The following is a 21,795-nucleotide window of genomic DNA, read 5'->3' as shown; positions in this document are numbered from 1 at the left end:
TGCTCCTGTGACAGTCTCTTCAGGCTGGGGGACAGGACAGGTACTTGCGTGGTAAGTGCTCCATTGGCTCTGGTGGGGGGATGGCCTGAAGGAGGGAAAGAGGCCAGGAAGGAGGCCGGTACTGGCCTGGACCAGGCATCCTGGGGACACGGAGGGACACAGGTGGATGCAGGACATATCTTGGAGGTAAAACAGATTTAGTGAGCAATCAAACACGGGGAGAGAGGGAGGAGGCAGCGTCCAGGATGCCTCCAGGTGGCTGGCTCAGGCCTGGAAGGTGGTGGCCCGCACCGAGGAAGGGAGCAAACAGGAGAAGCAGTTTGGGAGTGAAGGGGTTGAGCTTGGGTTTGGCTGGGCGTGAGTTTGGTGTGAGCAAGTGTCCACACAGCTCAGGGTGCAGGCTAGACCAGCTGGACATGCAGGTTTGGGGGCCGGCACCATGGACCGGTGGGAATCGAAGTCAAGAGAAGAGATGTCACAAGGAAGGATGTCATCTCAGGGAGGATGTGCAGGGTAAAAAAGGAGAGGAGCAGCGTGAGGAGCTCCAGGAGGGCAGAAGGCAGCAGAGACTGGGCGAAAACTCCTCGGGGAGAGGGGGAGAAAGACTGGGAAGGGGCGACCTCGGAGCCCAGGAGGAGAGCTCTGAGGAGGAGGCGGGCGTGCCAGCTGGGAACCACTGCGCCCAGGGACCGGCAGTGCCCCTGCGCCAGGGCTCAGGGTTTTGGGGGGTGAATGCAAGGTGAATCGATGGGGACGACAGTCTTGAAACATTTTGGAGGGAAGGGAGGTGGGTACCAGCTGACGAGGCCGTGGGGGTCAAGGAGAGTTTACTGATCAAGACTGGAGAGGCTTGAGTGCGTGCAACTGCTCCTGGGAAGGGCAGGAGTTAGAGACCCAGGCGGAGGGCTCCGTTCCCGGGGGCAGGGAGGGGTGGCTACCGAGGGAGGCAGCAGGTGGGGGCAGGGCCGAGGCCGGGCTTTCTTTGAGGTGGGAGAGGCTGAGGCCTGGGCGGAGGCTGGGTTACCCGCCTCTCTTTTCTCTGTGTCTCCATGTGGGCCGACTCTCCTCTGTCCGAGCTACTCCCCTGTTCCAGCTACACCCTAGCTGCTCCCACAGCCCAGCTACGCGCTTCCACCCCAGCCCAGACACAGCCTCCCTCCCCAGGCGCTCCTCCCCCGAATCACCAGCCACTCTTTTGCAGCTCCTCCCCAGCGGCGAAGCTGAATCCCATCCTCCCAGCTGCTCCTCCGGGCTCTCAGCAGCCCGCGGGCCACGCCTACATCCCCGCCCACGGCCCCGCCCACATCTCCGCCCACGACCCGCCCTCACCCTCCAGCGCCGGCCCCCTCCCCATGACCTGCATTGCCATTGGCCGACTCCTTTCTAGGGCTCCGCCCCCTCCCCCTCTACTTCTGCGATTGGGTCAGATGGCTGCCCGTCAGCGCTGTCGCCAGGCAATGGGGCCGGCGCTCCAGAGGAAAATCCGTGGGTGGCCTGACCGGAAGTGGGTCGGGTCGGTGCTGAGGCCGAGAGTCCAGGTGAGCCGAGGGGAGGCGCTGGCGGGCGGTTGACGGGAGCCTCGGGCTGGCGTAGGGATCAAGGTTGATGGCCCTGGTCCCGGGAGCACACGGTGCCGGAGTGGGCCTGGGCCTGTCTCTCCGTGGCTGGCTACGCCGCGGGCCGGGGGTGGGGGAGGTGGGGGGACAGCTGCCAAGGAGAGAGGGTCTCTCTGTGGTGAGTCGGAGCACAAAAGCACCCCACACCTTCTCCCTTTTTGTGGTGGAAATAAGAGGGTCCCGGCAGGTGGTCACCCCAGGGCTGAGCCAGCCGTCCGGACTGGAGAGCGAGAGAGCCAGTGTAGACGATAGAGCTGGTATAGATGCGGAAAGGACACGGGAGCATCTGCGGGAGGAGCGTCAGGGGGTTATACTGGAGTGCGTTTCGGGGGGGTGGGGTGGGGAGTCCTTCCCTTTTGTATTGTGACTACAACCTACTAGCTTTGTCCCAGGAGAGTCGAGTGATAGCTAAATTCAGGGCAGAGGGCAGAGGAGAAGAAAGCAGAAAGGCACCCAGACTATACCACCCCTGCAGATCAGCCAGTGGGCCCCCTGGAGGAGGGAAGCCAGCCGTGGGCAGGAGCAGGACAGGTCACCTTCCAGCCAGTAGGGACTCCGCAGAGTGAAGGCTGGCCCCGGCTCAAGCTGGCCCTTTGCAGAAGAGCTGCTGGTTCTGGGACATAAACAGGGCGTCAAGTGCCTCTGTCTAGAAGGGGCCGTTGCAGTCTGCCCAGAAAGGGGATACTGAGGGCCGGGTCACCACTCTCAGGACAGTGGCCCCTTGGAGGTGGTGGGTTGGAGGTTGGCAGGCCAGGGCAGAGAGCATCCTCAGGACAGGAGCCAGTCAGAGAGGCTCTGAGAAAGAGTTGACTGAACTATCCTAGGACACCAGCAGGAACTGCGGGCCCCATTCTGCAGAAAAACGGCTCCTGGCTCCCTCCCCAGCCCTGAGGGAGTTCCTTCCTTTCAGGCCCGGCTGTTCCCCTTGTTCCAAGGCAAGAACACAACCTTTAGTTGTCTCGGCGCCATCTGACTCCATCTTTGGCCTCCAGAAAGCAGAATTAAATACCCTATGTTCCCACCTTTAATCCTTTCCACCTCATTATGCAGCTGGTGGTATTCCCCCATTTTACTAAGGGTCAAAAAGCCTTGGTAACCTGCCCACAGACATAAAACCAACCGGCATCAGAACTCGAACTCAGATCTTCCCATCTTGGCTAATGCCATGACCTCAGAGCCTGGGGCCCCTGTGATTGGAGGCAAGCATTCTGGGCATCAGCAGGCTTCAGTGTGGCCCCTCCCACTCTGCCCACTGGCCCGCATCCTTGGAAGCCAGAGGTTCTCACCCTCAGCCCTACTGACATTGGAGGCCAGGCAGTTTTTTGTTGTGGGGGCTGTCCTGTGCATTGTAGGATATTTAGCAGCACCCCTGGTATCAACCCACGAGATGCCGGCAGCACCCCCCTCCCCAGTTGCGACAACTAGACCTCATAGCCAAATGTCCCCTGGGGGACAAAACTGCCCCAGTTGAGGAGCACCGGTGTCAGCAGTCTCAAAGTAGCATTGAGGTACGTCCTGCTGAATGAGGATCTGGCGTGTGTCAACCTGCGGAAGACTCAGGCCGGCCTAGGGTGGTTTTCTGCTCAACTTGCTGGGAAAAAGGCTGTCCCAGGTAGCAAGGTGCACCCAGGACAGTCCCGTGAGAAAACTATTGCCAGGAACTGAAAGAAAGTTCAGGAACTTGCATTTGGGGAGAAGTAAGGACACATCGAGGGCCTCATTCCTCCCCAACGTTGATAGAAAAGATTTCCGGGGTGATTAAAGCGATGGAGGCTAGGACCATGTGCCTGGGGACACTTTGTTCCACGGCCATTACTTCATCTTAAAAGGCGATGGGGTTGTCCTTGGAGCTGTTTGAGTGCATCCCTTCACCAGCATGGTGGGGCGGGGCGGGGGGCAGGGGCGTGATTGCAGAGGCTGCCTGACCTCCCCCCTCTCGGGGACTCCAGGCCCATGGCTCTTGCTTGCGGCTGCTCCACACCCTTCTCCCTCCTACTTGAAAACCTGGTGTTGCCAGCGTGCCCTGCTCCCAGCCTTTCCTGGTGTGTCCCCCTGGCGCTGCCCTGTGCCCACCCGCGTGCTCATGGGCTGCACCTCTGCTATGCGCCTCTGCCCTCCTCTGCTGCCTGTTGGCGCCCTGCCCAGCCCCTTTCCTTCCTGCCAGCCGTGGAGGTCTGGCCAGGCTGCTCCATCCTGCTCTGTTTTCAGACAACAGTGGAGGAACCTGTTTCTGGTGGGGTGGAGGAGGACGTTGGGTGGGCTGGAGGTGAGGGGCTGGGCGGAGGCAGGCGAGGGACCCCTTGCTCGCTAGCCCCTCTGGTACCCTTTGCCACACCAGACCTCGCCTCAATCTTAGTTTCACCCCTGCACCTTTGTGCGCACTGTCCCCACTTCCCGGGTCAGCCACTGTGGGTGCCTGAAGACCCAGCCGGCTGTGTCCTTCGGGACATTTTCCCTTCTTGACTCCTGTGTTCTCACCCCCTTCCCACTGATCCCCGCGTCCCTTGTCTGTCCCTCCCTGGTGGACGGGACACTCCTGCAGGCCTGGGCCCCTCTGGGGCTTCCCTGTGTCTGTCCGCTCTCCCTGACGGGGCCTGGCCCAGGAGACGCTGAGTTATTTATTGAAGGAGTGAATGCGTGTGCTGACGTCAGGAAGGCACGAGTCCTGGAGGAGGTGGGACCCGTGACCTCTTGGTGGCATATCCTTGGGTCTCTGATTCCTCAATCACAGAACATTTGGAAACTTCTGAGGAGTGGCATTTAAATGTTGGTGGCCTTTTAGCCCCAGACGCCCCCCTTAAAGAGGCTGGTGTCCCCGATGGAGCAGTTCCTTGATTTTGAGCAGGGAGAAGCTTTCTCTGGATTTTGGGACTTTGAGGTACAGCATTTAAATGGCATCCCCGTTAAAGAGAGGCCGGAGGTGGCATCGGCCTGAGATCCCGTCCTTGCTCTTGGCTTTCCCTGATGGCTTCTGAGCTTGTTCTCAAAGTGGGGGTGGCTCAGCAAAGCGCTTCCCTGTTTGTGCTGAGTCCCTGCCATGCCCAGGCCTGGTGGGCTGTGGGATACCGAGGTGAGGGCGTCCTGGAGCCTGTCCTTGGGCAGGGGACAGGTTGTAGGTGATAGAGCAAGCAGCACTGATCCAGGGGGCCCCTGAGGCTGCCGGGGGCCGGGAGTGAGCCCTGTGGGAGCCAGTTGGGGGCCTCGGGCTTTCTGAGGACCTGGGCCAGGCCAGCCTCCTGGGAGTTGTGCATGGGAGCCCACGAGGTGGCAAGGGAAGGGACCAGTCCACCTGAGAGGTCACCAAGGAATGACACAGCCATCGGACATGCGCGTCCTAGCGCCTGCACGCGCCAGCCTGGCTCAGGGGCTGGGCAGGTGGCCCTGGGGCAGAGTCTCTTTTGTGACTTTCAGATTGTAGCAGGCGACTTGGGCATGGACTAAGGCAGGGAGCGTGGCTCGAGCAGAGTGAGCAAGGGGGGCCTTGCTCCGTGTCTATTAAGGCAACAGTCAGGAATAGGAAGGACCTAGTCAGCAGACTAGGAAACTCCAGAATGCCGGGTAGTCTTGGAGCCCAAAGGCTGAGTAGGACGGTGAGGTGTGCAAGGTCGAGGGTGTGCAGGGCCACAGTGAGGGCCCTTTGAGCCAGATGGGGAGCAGAAAGGAGCCGCTCAGAGGGACTCGAGTCTGATGCCCTGAGTGGACCACACGCATCTGTGAGGCTGGCCTTGGAAAGTGGGGTGGGCACGGCCTTCAGCCGGCCTCCAGGGTCCAGCTCTGGTGTGAAGCTGTGCTAACGTCTCAAAAACCTTTCCCTCCTAGGTGTTGGAAAGACTTTCATCTCCTCCAGCCATGTAGGTAAGTCACGGGCCTTCTCATGTCACAAACCTGCAGGTTTTCCAGAAGTGAGAGAGTGATGGTCTTTGCTATGAAGACCCTGTCTAAGAAGGAAATAGAAATCACTGGAGTGCACGTTTATACATTAACCATTTTCAGGATCTCAGCTGAATAACAACATAGGGGCACAAGGAGAGTGGTGTGACAGATTTTTTGGTGACTTGATAAATTAACAACAGATTTTGAGAAAGTCTTGAATTTTCCTGGTGAGGGAAAAATACAAACCTAAAACTACTTTGGCTAAGGCTGTCCTGATTTAATATCTGTAATGTTTATAAAGCTGTGACCGCTGCAGGTTTCCAGATGGCGTGCAATGTTAATACTAGAGAGGTTCTCTTTGTGTTTGTCACCTGGTAGCTGGCCCGCACACCACGGGCTTAGGGGCCGTCCTGCTGAACACAGACACCTTCCTGGAGCAGCAGCATCGTTGAGGGCACCAGCAAAAGGAAGGGCCGTGTCCTTCCTGATCTTAACTTTAGCCCCGCTCGGTTCCTCTGAGCATCGTCAATAAAAATGATTAAGATACCCAGGCACTGAATTGCACCCAACCCAGACTGAACCCTGCCTTCTCGGAGTCTTCCAAGAAGACAGCCCCGACCTCAGACCAAGCCCCACTCCCACGCTCTTACCGAGACCCCCACACTCGCTGCACGGCCCCCCCACCCACGTGCTCCTGCTCTTTAGCTGGCGGGCGTGGACGTGTGGTCTGTTGTGATCTCTCCGGGGTTCCCACCGTGGGCTCTGCTGAACTCACTGCGGAGGCGGTGATGTTAGGGATATTAGTCCCTTTGCTTTCACCCTCCCCCCTCTTCTCCAGAACCAGCGGATATTTACAAATCCAGCGACAGTGGCTCCTCTCCTGATCAAGTCCTAAACGGTCAGCTTGTTTCTCGCGGCCCTTAGAAGAGCTGGTGAAGAGGATGGGTCTGTCTGCCTTGGCATGGCTGCTTGGGCTGTGCCCCTGGAGGGGACCAGGCACCAGCTGGTGCCGCCCCCTGTGTCTTAGAGATGAGGAAGGCCTCGTGCAGGCTGGACCTTGAGCTCAGGGCTGGCGGTTTTCCTTCTGGGTTCTTACGCCGCTGAGAAACTTGAGGAGTGGAAGCATGAGGCCAGAGAGCCCGTGAGCAGCAGCCCCATGCCAGGCTGCAGAAGCCCTTGCTTGCAGCCTGCCTCTGTGAGGAGCCCCCTGCCGGAGGCTTCCTGTCCCGGGCAGACGGTCCCCGTGCCAGGATGGCTGTGCTAAAAAGACGGAAGAGTAGCAGGAGTGTTGGAGAGGAGATGGAGAAATTCGAAGCCTTGTGCTTGGCTGCTGTGAATGGAAAATGGAAAACAGCTTGGCAGTTCCTCAAAAAGTTAAATATCAGATTACCGTATGACCAGCCATTCCACTGCTAGGCATATACCCCCAAATTTGAAAGCAGGGGCTCAAACAACTCCATGTGCACACACATGCTCACGGCAGCACTGGTCACAACACCCAAAAGGTGGAAACAGCCTGGATGTCCATCAACAGATGGCGGGGTAAACCAGATGTGGCATCCCCATGCACTGGAATAGTATTCAGCCATGAAAAGGAATGACGTCCTGACACAGGCTGCCATGTGGATGAACCCTGAAAACATTCTGCCAGGTGAAAGAAGCCAGACACGAAAGACCACGTGCATGCAACGCCATTTATATGAAATGTCCAGAGTAGATAAATCCGCACAGACAGACAGCACGTTAGTGGTTACCGGGGACTGGGGGGAGGGGGAGTGGGGAGTGGCTGCTAACGGGTCTGGGGCTTCTTTTTGGCTCATGAAACGTTGTGGGACTAGATGGGGGGTGGTTGCACAACATGGCGAATGTACTAAATGCCACTGAATTGTACACATGAAAATGGATAATTTTATGTCTGTGATTCTCACTGCAGTAAAAAGAAAGACAAGAAAGATCTCGATTGTACCCCATTTCCCCTTGAGGTCTTGATCAGCCAGCTCTTGCTGGGCCTTTTTCCAAGCTCCCTGCTGCAGCTGGGAGGGCCTGTCCCCCCCCCCCCCCGACACCCCACCCTGAGGACCTGGCGGGAGACTGTTTACTGTTGCACCAACGGAGTTGATTGAGGAGAAGTGGGGGAAGGTGCTGTGTCTCCAGCAGTTCGCTGACGGGAGTTTCCAGGTGAAGGCTCAGGACAGAGTTAAGAAGTCACAGCATTTTGCTTCTTGAGAGATTTTTTCATCTGACTGTGTTTTTCTGTTTGGATCTCCAGATCTCTTGGCCCTTGACCCCTTCCTGTAATGAGGTCTGTGACAATGAACAGAGGTCACCCGCGTTTGGGCGCCATTCTCTGCTGGGATCTCGAGTGATAATTAACTCATTGACTTAACAGTCTCTGGGGTAGGGTCGTGATTATTCCCGTTTTACAAATGAGGAGATCGAGGCACAGAGAGGTTCGGTCGCTTGCCTAAGACCACACAGCTAGGAGGAGGTGGAACCAGGATCACGGAGGAAAAGCTTGTCAAATAGCATGTTGGCTTTGTAGGTGACATTTTCAAGGTGTTGATTTTATTCAAATATATGTGATCATCAGCCTTACAGATTTTTTTCAACTCAGGTTTTTAAAAAATGAACATTTAGATTAAAACACTGATCTTCTTCTACTTTTTACTTACATTAGCTTGGGAACTGTGTTTTCAAATGAAATCCAGACTTCTTTGCTCCTGGAGGCCGTGGGAATCAGGATTGGCTTTTCCCACTCCATCTGTCTCAACTATCCGTTTCTACCACACTGAAACAATGTTATGTGGCTCTGATGCATTTAAGCCGCATTTTGCAGCGAAATCAGTATTTATTAACTTGACCATGTAATTATGAACATTTATGTTGTGTGATTACTACATTTTGGTTTTTCTCTCTGACTTGATATCTTTTCCTTCTGCAGAGGATTCTGCCAGATAGAAGGGAAGATGGGGAATGCCAAAAGCCGCTCGGGGCAGAACGCGTGTTCACAGTTTCTTCCTGAGGAGCGGGCAGAGATCGATCGACTGTTTGATGCTCTGTCCTCGGGCAAACACAGCTCCAATACCCCGCACAGATCCTTCTCTCTGCAGGCCCTCCAGGCAAGAGTAACAGTCAGCAGTTAATGTCTAGTCTAGAGCGAGGGTCTGCAGCCTGTGGGCCCCGGGCCAAAGTCGGCTGTCCGTGTTTTGAGACGGGTCTATGGGAATGCTATGAGGTTTGTTTCTGTAAAGGGCTGGATAGCATGGATCTCAGCTTTGTGGGCCACATCCTCTCTGTTGCCTTTGTAGCATCATGTTTTGGGGACGTTTTTAACTTGAGTTTGACCAAAGGGGCCAGCCCTGCTGCCCACCTCTCGAAACACTGTCCCCTGATTTGCCTCCGAGACCAGGGGACAGACTGCCTGAGTGGGGTTTGTAGGTCCAGTAACCACAAAGTTTCAAGTATGCCTTTGCTTTGAGAATTTGTAAGTGTTTGATGTCGTAGGAATTTTATGGTCCTCCTAATGAAAGGACAAAGTTTCAGATTCGGGGTTCACCTGATGAGAAGTCAAAACCGCCCATCTCCCCATCTTTTTGCCCCCTTCCTGGGGCTTTTAACTGTGTGTTTGAGTGCTCAGGCTGAGGCAGGACGCTGGTGAAGAGACATCAGCCCATCTTCCCGGGAGGTGGGGAGGGCGTGTAGTGTGTGAAGACGTTCCAGCGGCCTCCTCTTCTAGAACATTCAGAATGGGAGCTGGTTGGGGCACTGGGGATCCCCCCGTGTGCTCACTTGGCAGATGAGGAAGCTGGCCAGGGAGGCTGGCCGGGTCCCAGCTGTGGTGTGTACACGTGTGCACCTGTGTGCATCTCCGCCAGCCCCAGAGGACCCAAGGCTGCCAGGTCACCCTCTGAGCTGGAGCAGCCAGAACCAGACGGGCCAGTGAAGGACCTGCCTGCAGAGCGGGTGACTACATTCATGTGGGTTATCAAGATAAACATGGTTAAAAGTCGATCAGAAAACCTTGGCGACTGAATCAAGTTTCCTTTGGGAAGGAATCAGAGGTTGCTTTTCCAGTGGGACTTTGAAAACACCAACAGAGACAGGAATCCTCTTTTTGAGCAGTGAGGGCGAGAACCGGCTTTACAAGCACTTGCCGCATGTCGATGTTGTCACAAATGGTGCAGACGCAGTGCATGCTTATAGGAGGATCTGGTCCTCAGACTCTGCTAGGAAGGAAATTCGCGATTTCATTCTTGATTTGCTTTCTCTCCCCATTTATTTGTAATCTCTGGACCAAATCAGATTTGATGTTGGTGTCAAAAAGGAGAACGACATTTACAGAGTGTCATAGGCAAGACATGAATTGAGAATTAGATTGAAAATTTAAATAAAAGTTAATGAAAAATGCATACTGAGCACAAAGAACTCGGATAAGAAGTGAAAGCTAGTTCATATATTTGGAAGTGCCTAATATAGAGGAGACCAGATGAGCTCCACACAGACGTATGGTCCTTGCGGATAAATTCCAACATGCAAATGGCAGCTGTTAGAGTCTAGAATGAAGAAGTTGTAAGCAGAGTGAAGAGCAGACAGTGGCCAGAGGCAGGAAGGACGCGGCCAATCTGGGGAAGCTAGAAAGTTTGGAGGACAGGATGGGAAAAGACTGTGGATGAGTCTGATGTCCAAGATGAGCCACCAGCCGGGACGTGTTAGGTGTGTGGGTCCTTGAGTGATGCGATGCCCTTGGGTGGGGGAGAGATGGCACACCTGGGGCCCAGGAAGGTTACGTTCTGGTGGAAACAGCAGTGGTTGGTCTTGGTCCCCTAGTTATTTTTCCCTGATCCTACCACGTTTAACTCATACCCTGTCCAGCCTTTTCTCCTGCTTGTCCCCAACAGAGCCACATTGGGGAAGCTCTCCCCCCAGAGATGGTCACCAGACTGTATGACGGGATGCAGAGGGTCAACCTGACAGGGACAGCGAAGGGGCCCAGCGAGGGTGTCTCCCAGGAGCAGTTCACAGTGTCGATGTCCCACCTCTTAAAAGGAAACTCCGAGGAGAAGAGTCTCATTATCCTGAAAATGATTTCTGCTACGGAAGGTCCTGTGAAAGCAAGAGAAGTCCTAAAGGTAGCAGGGCCAGGAGGCCCTCGGCAGCCGTCCCATGCAGTCTTGGTGTCCTTAGGGTGGGGGACTTGGGAGGATCAGGCAGCTGGTGGAGGCCTCATGGAAATGTCCACCCGTGGGGAACCTGCGATCTCTGGGTGAGGTCAGAACTCCTGGGCAAAGGCCTTGGGAAAACTTCTAGGCCAGCCCAGAGCGTCATTAGAAAAATGAAGACGTACCTAAGTTATGTGATCTTTTCCCACACTGCAGTCCACGTGGTTGGCATTAAAGAGAGAAAACGCCCTTCCCCGTGTTGATATGACATAGGCCGTGGGTCACGGTGGAAATGTTACTAACGGTAAAATTGTGATGTCCAAGTTTACAGAGGATCTGGTTGGCTCTGTTGTGCATGTGCTAGACCACAGACAGCAGCTGAGGGGCTGGACTCAGAAGAAAGCCCCCGGCTGCCCGCCCAGGGTGCAGGTGCTGGCGGCTCAGCTCTTCTCCGAGATGAAGCTTCAAGGCAAGTGCCCTGTGTGGGCTCGCACGCTGAGACCTTGGCTGTGCGGAGTGGTACCCCGCCGTTGCGATGACTGTAGTCTTGGAGTAACGTTTCGTAATCAGGAAGTGCGAGTCCTCCAGTTTGTTCTGCGTTCTCTGATTGGTTGGCAGACAATTCATAGTATTTCCTCATCATCCTTATTCCGCGAGGTCGGTGGTGACGTCCCCACTTTCATTTCTGACTTTAGTGACTTGAGTCTTCTCTCTTCTTTTCTTGGTCAGTCTGGCTAAAGGTTTGTCCATTTTTTTGTTGATTTTTTTCGAAGAGCATATCCACCGTATTTGTGGATTTTCTCTGTTCTCTGTCTAGTTTCTATTTCATTTCTCTTTGCTTCTAAGTCTTTTATTTCCTTCCTTCTGCTTGCTTTCGATTTAGTTTGGTCTTCTTTTTCTAGTTTCTTAAGGTAGAAGGTGTGGCTATTGATTTGAGATCACTCTTCTTTTTTAATACAGGCGTTTATGGCTATAAATTTCCCTCTAAGCTCCGCTTTAGCTGAATCTCCTAAGTTTTGATATGTTGTGTTTTTGTTTTCGTCCATCCCAGTGTTTTCTAACCTCCCTTATGCCCTCTTCTTTGGTCTGTTGGTTATTTAGGAGTGTGTGATTTAATTTCTCCGTGTTTGTGAATTTCTCAAATTGCCTTCTGTTGTTAATTTGTAATTTCATTCCAGGTGATTGAAGAACATACTTAGTATGGTTTAAATTCTTTTAAATTTATGGAGGCATATTTTATGGCCTAACGTGGTCTATCCTGGAGAATGTTCCACGTGCACTTGAGGAGAATGTGTATCCTGCTATTGTTGGATGAGAAATAGTATATATTTAAATTTGATTAGAAAATACCTTGAGATTTAAAAATACCTTGTGGTGAATCTCTTTGCAAAATAGACTTGTTTTATAAAAGCATTACTGTTTTATTATCAAGCTGGATTTTTAAATGCAGTTTGAAAATAGGTCATATTTCAAAAGTTAAGTCGTGTTTAGAACTTGGAAAGAAGAACTACATAATATTATCTATTATTATATATATGTGTATATATAAATATAAATAAAATACCAGCAGTTTGTCTTCTGGTATAGATACCACGTCATCTCTATTCTTATTCAGTAGAGACAGAAAGGAGGACTAGTGATGTTGCTATGAAACAAGTAAGCATCATTCATAGTTAATGAAACCCACTCTTCCCAGATGAACTAGAAGGATGCCCAGTAAATTAGAACAGCACGCGTCCACATGCTTTCCAAATGACTCTGGGGGTGGGGGGCGGAAGCCCTCGACAAGTGGCTTTTGGGGTCGTTTTGTCCGGAACAGTTGGTGAGGAGTCGCGGGGCTGGGCGTGAAGGCATGGCTGTCTCGGGAGGCCTCTGAAATGCAGCTTGGAGAGGAGAGAAAAGATAAGAGTGTTGACGTTAAGTTTTCAGATCAGTGCTGTTCCTCGAAGATATAATGCAAGCACTAAGGCAGGCCACACGTGAAACTTTCAATATTCTAGTAGCCGCATGAAAATAGTAAAAAGAAACAAGTGAAGTTAATTTTAACATGTCCAAAATATAATTTAATATTGGTAATCATATGAAAAATGATCGAGACTTTTTAACATTTTTTTTCACACCAAGTCTTTGAAATCGGTGTGTGTTGTGCATACCGCACATCTCGGTTCAGACGAGCCACACGTCAAGTGCTCAAAAGCTGCACATGGCTCCCGTGTGGGACAGCCCAGGTTTAGCTAGGAGATACAAGTGATGTCGTCGCCCCACTAACCCTGTTCTCCCCTCCCTTAGAGGGTGAGAAGCTTCTGGGGCCTCAGCAGCTGGACTGTGACTGTGACCGAGCCATGATCGAGGACTGGGTGTTCAGGACCCCCCACGTGGCCACGTTTCTGAGCGTGGTCATCCACAGAGGCTTTCTCCTCCTGTGCTCATCCCTCAACCTGTCCGCCCTGCTCCCCGAGCGTCTAGTCGACCAGGGGCGGGAGTTCGAGAGCATCCTGGACGTGCTGTCCGTCATCTACCTCAACTCCCACCTGCCCAGGGAGCAGCGGCACCGCTGGCACCTGCTCTTCTCGTCCGAGCTCCACGGGCACAGCTTCGCCCAGCTCTGCGGACTCATCACCCAGCGGGGGCCCTGTGTGATGCTCCTCGAGGACCACGACGGCCATGTGTTCGGTGGGTTTGCCTCCTGCTCCTGGGAGGTCAAGCCTCAGTTTCAAGGTAAGACTTTGACCAGGACCGTGAGTGGTAGAGGCCACTGTGAGCACCGACAAAGGATGTGAGCGTTTCTTCCATCTTCTCTAAGTGGTTTTTCTGGGTGCTGTCGGGAGGGTTTTAAAAGGTGATGCTGCTTTATGGTGGTTTAACACTTTGTGGGTATCTCTTTTGATTCTGGAAAGAGGAGGATAAGCAGGACAGGCACCCTTACCCCGGATTTCAGGGGAGGAAACTGGTGTAGGATCATTGCACGGTGTCTGGTCCCGGCCGTGGGAGAGACTGGGATGCCTCAGAAGGGACCGGGGGATGCTGACTCTGTCAGATGGGATGTCTTCTCTCCAGGACCCGCTGCCTTTCCTGGAAGCCGCCCCCCGCCCCGCCCCGTCTGTCTGCTTTGCCGCTTCTGCCCTTCTCGTCTGTAGTTTTCAGTTTTGTGAGTTTGTTGGAATTTGGAAGTTCTCTGTGAGCCTTCAGTGCCCTGGCTGAAAGGCTCTGAGTGCACTCTTCCCCATCCTCAAAGGAAAATATTCTGGAAAACATTTTTAAAGGACCACTTTTGAAAACGCTCCTTTCTAGGCCAGTGGGCTGTTCTTGTACTCAGAGGTGAACCTGCCTTCCCAGGACTTGGTGTCACTGCATGTCCCCCGGGTGCATGGCCCCGGCTGCCTGAGGCTGTGTTCTCAGTGGGTCTCCTTGGGGGCCAGCAGCTGTCAAAATGGACGGCTTTGCCTAGTGGCTCTGGGAGCCCAGATTCCAGCTGCCCTCACTCCCGTGAGCTAAGTGGAGCGGCCTGGCCTTAGGAATTCCAGAAGATGCCGCTCTTCTCTCTCCTTCACCTGTTTGCACTGCTAGCTCCTTGTCGGGACTCGGTCCAGGGTCACCTCCTCCAGGAAGCCTTCCCAACCACACAGAAAGGGCTGGGTGCTCCCTGTGTATCCTCTGTCGTACTGCCTGCCCCTGGAATTGTTCCTGTCTTCTCCCTACCAGGAGAGCTTCTGCCGGCCGGGGAGCTGTGTCCAGGAGCAGAGCTGCCATTTCTAGAGAGGGTCTGGCCAGCAGTGGGGCAGCCGTTTGCCTGGGACAGGCGGAAGGAATTGTGAGATGAAGGGTTGGGTACCTCTGTCCCTGAGAGCCCCTTTCTTTTAGGATTTGGTTTTCTCTAGGTTTTAGAATGTTCTAGATCTTTAATCCAGTTGCTGCTACCAGCCCTTCCCCAGTATGTCAGAGGTCCCCAAGACCCCCTAGGAGGACTCACAGGACTCTGCCTATGGTCAGTACATCCTCACGGTCACGATTTCTCACAGTGAGAGGATGCAGAGCGAGATCAGCAAAGGGCACAGGCACATGGGGTGAAGCCCACGGGAAACCAGACGCCCGCTCCAGGCTTTTCTCCCAGGGGAGTCACACAGGACACACTTAATTCCCCCAGCAAGACCTGTGAAATGCTGTCTGCCAGGGACACATTAGGGACCCAGAGCCCAGGGACCTACGGGGGGGACATGAGCACCCTTTGCCGACATGTACCCCAATCCCAGACCCCAGGAGGAGAGCAGGTGTTCAGCACCAGCCACGCTGTTTGCACAGTTTAGGCCCCGGGAGCCCCTCCTCTCAGTTCTGGGGGTGGTGGGGACCCTTCCTAAGTCCACGTGCGCAGACGCCAGCTGAGGGCCGGCCTTGGAAGCAGGGCTTTGGGGCCGGCCGGCTCAGGCCTGCTGTGTGAGCTCCTCTGCGCACCCACCTTCCCGTCACAGGTCGTGGGAATGGGGCGTCCTCCCCCTGCTCCATCTGTGGGCTGTGGGGGGCGAACGAGCTGCTGTCCCTGCACCGTTGGGGGCTCTGCTGTAGGAGAGGGAAGAAACCCTGAGAATCATTATCAGAGGAACCTCCTTCTCTTCCAGCGCCTTTAATCTTAATGCCAGGCTGGCACTGCTGCGTCTTAATGTTTTATTAACAAGCAGAATCAATCTTCCTGGACACAGTGGAGAAATCAATTACCCGGTTTCCGAACATGAGTCCTTTCCGTTCTGACGTGTGAGGCTGGGTTCCAGCAGAGGGCAGCCTTGCAGCGCTGAGCCAGGTGGAGGTCGGCGAGCCTTCTTGTCGCTTTGTCCTGCAGACAGCCCTGATATTTGAGACAGGAAGTGATAGCAGTGGGACGGGACTTCATTTTCCCTCACCTTCTCTGTGGTGCAGTTGACGGGCCCACGGCCTTGGACTGAGCACACAGCCTCGCGAGTCCCAGCGCCAGCCCTGGGCAGCGTGCTTCCTTTCTCGCGGCCTTGGTTCCCCAGAACCGTGTGGGATGGGGCTGTGTGTGAATGCCGCCTGCCTGGCTCTCGAATGTCCTTGCTGTGAGTTAGGTGCGCCCTCTCTGTGGGCTCGGCTCTTCTGCAGGTGATGCCGACCCCTCGGGCCCTTGCCGCTGCACCCTGGAGAGCAAGCATCCCCCGACGCGGCCCTCCCCGCTGGGAGCGGACCCCAGGGTCCACTGGAATGGGGTCCATTGCAGCCGACGGGCCTACGCTCTGTGACCCCAGCACCTCGCTTAGCATCCGGGGCCCCAGAAACGTTGGTTGAAGGACAGCCTTAGGATTGCAAAGCAAAGTGGTGCTTGTGCCCAGCACCCGGGGCCCAGGGTGGGACCAGGCAGGTCATTGCATCTGAAAGTGCCCCTGGCCTTCTGGGGCCACCCAAGCCCGTGGGGTCAAGCCTGAGTTGTTAGCCTGGAGTAGAGCCCTCTGTCGTCCAGCTCCAGGTGACCTCTCCAGGCTCATTTCCCTTCTTCCCCGGTCCCAGGGCTCACAAACCCTGTGGTTCAGCCCAGGGGCCCTGCTGTCCCCGTCCCTGCGTGGAGTAGCCGTCTCCATCTCAGGATGTCCTTTCTGACCTCAGAGGCGCTAATTTTTGGCCTCCAGAAGCCCCTTGACCACCCTGACCGCAGAGGCCCCCGTGGATCTGTCTGAATTGGAGGCCCCAGTGTCGCTTGCCCGACTCTGCTGGGCCCTTTCTGCTTCCAAGGGCTGTCCTCCCCCTGAGGCCCCTCTGGGGCTCGCATCCCCCTTCGTGTCCCCACAGTCAGGCTCCCGGCCCGCTTCCCAGGACCTTCCTTCCCACCTCACAAATGGCCCGACCCCAAAGTGCCGTGAGCTCGGCCCCGTGTCGGCTTGTGTGACATCAGGTGCCCTTCGCAGCGTTGCTGTGGAGGGGCAGTCCTTTGGGCCAAGTGCTCACCACTGTGGGAGCATCCCTGTCTGGCTCCTGCCTGGCTGGACGCTCGAGGGGCACGAGGCACGGCCGCCGTCCCTCTCCTGCACGAACGGAGGAGGTAAGGTGGGAAGGCGTCTATGAGACGGGGGTGCCGGCGTCTCCGGAGTTTCCACGGGTGCCTTCTTTCAGTGGCACGTCTGCCCACACCTGTGCCCTTGGACGAAGGTAGACAGTCCCCTGTCACCGTGTGTCCCTCCCACCAGCTCGTGCCCTGTGGGCGGCAGTGTGTCTGCAGGCTCTCTGCCCCCCGGATGATGCTTGCTTTTAGGCTGGGGACAGCCTCACACAGCATCACGTGCCTACTTGAGGACGCTGTGCTCGTGCCGAGTCAGGACCTGGGGTGACCGCCTGCCCCCTTGCTCCTACGTTAGAAGGACACTGCTCTTTCTGACTTAGTGGGGCTCGGCCAGGAACAGCAGACAGAGTTCCCACCTCTGCTTCCCAGGAGAGAGCTAAACGGCGTCCCCAGCAAGAGGATGTCACGTTCCTTCTTAGCTGTCACGGCTACCCCCGGCCCAAGCATCTTCAGCTCATTCTCTGGGTCCCGGCAGCTGTGTGGCCTGTCCTCCGTGGGGTCTGGGAGCTGTCCACTGACACCTGCCCACGGTCTGTGATGGCCGAGGCCCCGGTGTGGCGAGCTCAGGGCACCAGAGGACCTGTGTGAAGGGTTTTGCCTCCTGAGCGGTGGCTGCTTCTGTTTCTGCTCCTCTCCGTGCCCAGCCCGGATCCGCGACCCTGCTTATTTGCCCTCTGGTCACTTTCAGGGGACGACAGATGCTTCCTGTTCTCCATCTCCCCCAGCATGGCTGTGTACACCTGCACGGGCTACAACGACCACTACATGTACCTGAATCATCGGCAGCAGACCATCCCCAATGGCCTGGTAAGGACTTGAGAAGGGCAGGGGTGCGTCCCGCCTTCCTGCTGTCCATCCCTGACGGGATCGGCCCCCACATGCCCAGGCCGGCGCGTCCCCCATGTCACTGGGAGCTGTACGCGCTCGGTTACCTGAGCATGCCGGGTTCCCTTCATCCTGCCTGGGCTTTGGGGCCACGACCAGAGACAACAGGACAGAACTTCTCTCATGGAAGGACGGGCCTCTGTTGGGGTGTTTTGGTGGTTTGTGTGCAAATGGTGGATTCGGCCAGTTTTCCTGGTAATCAGGTGGTTGGCCAGTGGCCGTCATGGCTGGAGATGGTGTCGGTGTCAGACCTGCCACCAGGCATTGCTGCCCTGCCACATGCTGAGGGATCGGGGGGCAGCGGCCGGGGGCATGTCCCAGGCTGGGCTCCCTGGACCCACCAGGAGTTGTTGAAGTGACTCACAGAACAGCGTGTGGGGCCCCGGTCAGGGTGACAGTGCAGCCTGTCAGCTCCGTGCTCCAGCCTGGAGACTCAGCCACAGGACGACGAGGACAGGCTGAAGGCCAAGGACAGGCAGAGGGCGCTGGGGTGGCCGATGGGGTCAGGGCTGAGGTGAGGAGCTGGGACTGGCATCCACGCATGTCCACCAGCTCAGCACCTGTGAGCCACTTAGTTTGGGTGAGGAATGTGTCTTCTGCCAGCACCCCAGCCCATTTGTTTTCTTCTTAACAAAAAGTGCCTTTGGGGAAATTCCAGCCCTGTGCTTGCAGAGCCCGGGGCCCAGAAGACTGGTCCACCCTGTCAGGATGGAGAGGGCCCCAGTGCTCTTCCCAGGCTCGCTGCACAGCTCCTACGGAGCCCCCGGAGGACCCCCAGCCCCTCCCAGAAAGGGCAGTTTGGTGACCACAGCGGTGAGGGCCTTGGCCCCAGGAACAGCACCCAGCTGGTCCCCAGTAGTCGCCAGTAATCGGCCCGAGGAGGGAAGCAGCTATGAGTCGACTGCATTTCCCTGCTCGGGCTTGTGCTCCACATTAGTTCCAGGCCTCCCAGAGACCCGAGAAGAGGCGGAGGTGGAGGGAGAAGTGATCAGGAAGGTGGAACAGCGGTTCTGTTCCGCCAGCCGGTGGCTCAGAGCTAACAGTGTGCGGGGCGGTGCAGAGGACGGCTGGGGGTCGCCGGCCCGGCCGCCTCCTGCTTCCTCTCCTTGCCTCATCCCCTGCAGTGAGCGGGTGACTCACGCTCTGAGCGCAATGTCCCGGTCTGTGCAGGATGAGAGTCCCTGCCTGGAGGGCCCAGACACAGTAGGTTTTTCAGCGTCACCTTCTGTGTTGACCTCTCCGTTATTTTAGTGGTTTGGGTCTCTGGGCCCTGGTGGGCTATATTTTTCTTTTTTGTCTTCTGCTGTCACTTGGGCTTCCAGCCAGCGTGGCCCCATGAGAAAGAGCCATGGGGTGGGAGTCTGGACACCTCCGTGGTGGTTCTAGTAACTTGTAATGGGAAACTTAAATGGCGTCAATCTATATATTTCACAGTTAAAAAAAAAAAAGAAAAGAAAATTGCATCCACTTCTCCTCCGCCCTCGTCTCAGGCTGGTGCTTAAGGCTGAGCGAGCTTAGGGTGTCTGATGTCCCGGCTGAGGACGCACTGGCGCTCTTCCCCTCACAGGGCATGGGCGGGCAGCACAATTACTTCGGGCTGTGGATCGATGTCGATTTCGGAAAAGGACACAGCAAGGCCAAGCCCACGTGTACCACGTACAACAGCCCTCAGCTGTCGGCCAAGGAGAACTTCCGGTTCGAGAAGTTGGAGGTGTGGGCGGTGGGCGATCCCCCAGAGTCGCAGCTGGTGAGCGTGCAGCCATTTCTCCACTTCTCGGCTGTACCCCTTTTACTCCTCCCTCTGGGGGTGGTTTATTCCTGATTTGTTTCCGGCAGCTGTTGCTGGCCAGAGGGATGCCCCCGGCTGCACAGCACAGTTGGGGGTCTTGTCGGGGTCCGTGGGGGTTAGTAGAATGAACTGCCCAGGGAGGCAGGGCCTTGTGTAAGGCGTGAACCCCGGGTGGGTGGACTGCCTGTCCGCAAGGTGGGGAGGGTCTGGGGTTCCTTCTAGTTCCGTGGCTCTGTGACGAGTCATTGGGCCCTCTGTACCTCGTCACCTCCCTATGATGGTGTGGGGGCGACCTCAGTGAGGGAGCCAGAGCGCCCACTGCAGTGTCCTTGTGGCAATAATAGCATATTGATTGCATGCTAATGAGCTTGAGCTGGCCACCATCATTGAACACCCCCACCTTCCCTTCCTCCAAAGGCCAAGAGCAAGAAGAGCATTCTGGATGTGGACCCCGAGGCCCAGATCCTGCTGGAAAGCTGTGGGCGGAGTTGCCACAGCCAGGGGCTCCGGGAAGTCCCGGAGGACGATGAGTGAGGTGTCCCTGAGCTCGAGTCTTCCTGGAGCTGGAGTGTGGTCCCCCAGGACCAGAGTGCACAGCCTGCAGAACATAGCCCGCCTGGACGGAGCGCACAGCTGCCGACCCTCCCCTCACCCGGCTTGTGCCTCCTGTAACGTAGAGCCACGCTGGTCGTGTCCAGGTGGTCCTGGCCGTGCTCAATCATAACAGAGTAAAATTCCTCTGGTGCCATATGTTGGTTGGTGGGTGTGTCTCCTAGAAATCCCGAGTCAGATTAGCGATGGAATTCTTATGCTTTGTCCATCTCGTCTGGATGAAATCCGAAGAGGCTGAGGTGCCGAGATGCTGAGACCTCTGCTGGAGTTAGCGTTCGTTGGGAACGTGAGCTCTTGCCGTGTCGGAGGGGGTTCCACTTGCCGGGGCTCCCATGGCCTCTGCTCAGACCGTCCCAGTTACACACGGGCCTCGATGGTCCATTTCAACTGGTAAAGCGGCGTTTGGATGTGAATTTGGACACTTTTGGGGAGCATCTTCCTATGACATGGAATTTCTGTATTTATAAAAAAGCATAGTATATTAATGGGGAAAATAGCTGAAGATTTTGAAGATCACAGAGGCATGGGTCCTCAGGAGGTGTTTATAATAAGGTGCCACATCTGCCTTTTTTGGCTGTTTTTAAATGAACGTGTGAGCAAATGGGGAAACCTCCTGGTTGTGGTTCTGTTGCTAGTTTAAATGTGGGGGACTCTCTGGTCCCTAAGGCGAGAGTTCTGTTGATACATACACACGGCAGGTCGCATAGGTTGGTGGTGACGCACTTGACAGTGCTGGCCTGTGTTCTGGCCTCCTGGAGCCACGCCCAGCAGTATCGTCCTCCCTGTCAGTGCTGTTCCCGAAGGGGAGGGAGGGTAATTGGTCAGTGTGGACTTGCTTTAAACAGACTCCAGTGATTCCGCAATGCTAACGATGCCCCAGGCGGGCTGGGCCTCCAGGCAGAGCTGCCATCTCCCCATCCGTCAGAGGCAGGCCTGAAGAAACTCTGATCTCACTGTGAGGATGCCCTCCTTAAAGGAGCTGTGGGGCTCATCTCTAGGAAACTTACCTCCTCTTTTTGTCTTTTGCTGCAAACTTTGACCTTATGCAGATCTGACAAAAGCGCAACCTTTTCTTACAAAGTTTGCCCTGATTATAAGCCATGGTAGACTGAGCTCTTTGCATAGTGCAGGCTCTGCATTTTTTACCAGGAGGCTCATCACACTGTGCACTTGGCAGGGCCCCTGGCTGAGCAGAAGGCCTTGTAACTTAGCCTTCAAAAGGAGAGGGCGAGCTCAGACGGCGCACGGAGGTGCAGAGGCGTGACACCTGCAGACGTGGCCGCGATTGATCTTCCTCATAAAAAGCCAGTCTTTAATAGCTTCTCAGGTGCATTATGTGACCTTCTGAACTGATGGAATAGCAGATATGGGATATTAAGACCCTCAAGTATCCTCACCAGAATCTGTAGAATTAGGTCCTGAATCTTCAGTTTGTTGTGGAATTTTTTTATAAAATGCAATTAAATACCTCGCTGCTGAAAGGTCCCTTGGTGTCCGTGCCTTGAAAACCATTTCCTGGTGCCTCTGTCGGCGGCTGGCGGAGAGGGTTACATTTTGCATGCATGCCTTCTGCCCTGTGCTGTTCTAACAAGAGTCAGGTCACAAGTGGGGAACTGTCTCCCAAGACAGCACACTTCCACGCGGAGAGGAGCCTGCCCGGCCAGGCGCTTGGTAACCTGGGGGACGTGGCCCTCGGGTGGGCGCAGGTCAGCCATGCCACTTGCTTGGCATGAGGTTCTGCCTCTCCCCACTGGGTGTGGCTCTGAGCACACAAACCTGCTGAGGATGTCAGCCGTGCCCGGG

At 55.4% G+C, this 21,795-nt stretch overlaps 1 protein-coding gene across 12 annotated transcripts; it reads left to right on the top strand.

The window, feature by feature from the left end:
- The first annotated feature begins 1,340 nt into the window (after positions 1–1,340).
- On the top strand, positions 1,341–21,477 carry MEAK7 (MTOR associated protein, eak-7 homolog). 12 transcript variants are annotated; one of them, XM_070612400.1, is made up of 12 exons: positions 1,431–1,538; positions 5,436–5,471; positions 5,868–7,168; positions 7,423–7,667; positions 7,759–8,027; positions 8,431–8,608; positions 10,388–10,618; positions 10,973–11,117; positions 12,938–13,366; positions 17,395–17,513; positions 19,159–19,338; positions 19,798–21,477. In XM_070612400.1, the coding sequence occupies exons 5-12, from the start codon at positions 8,017–8,019 to the stop codon at positions 19,912–19,914; spliced, it is 1,410 nt and encodes a 469-aa protein (XP_070468501.1). In that variant the 5' UTR covers positions 1,431–1,538; positions 5,436–5,471; positions 5,868–7,168; positions 7,423–7,667; positions 7,759–8,016; the 3' UTR covers positions 19,915–21,477. The 12 variants fall into 12 exon arrangements, with proteins under 12 accessions (XP_070468504.1, XP_070468500.1, XP_070468497.1 ...); XM_070612399.1 differs by having other exon boundaries at positions 1,429–1,538; positions 6,328–7,667; XM_070612401.1 differs by lacking the exon at positions 5,868–7,168.
- Positions 21,478–21,795: the final 318 nt, after the last annotated feature.

Source organism: Equus przewalskii, chromosome 3 (genome assembly GCF_037783145.1).
Source record: "Equus przewalskii isolate Varuska chromosome 3, EquPr2, whole genome shotgun sequence".
NCBI classification, from domain to species: domain Eukaryota; kingdom Metazoa; phylum Chordata; class Mammalia; order Perissodactyla; family Equidae; genus Equus; species Equus przewalskii.
Note: the sequence above shows the minus strand (reverse complement) of the source record. Positions and strands in the feature narration are given on the sequence as shown.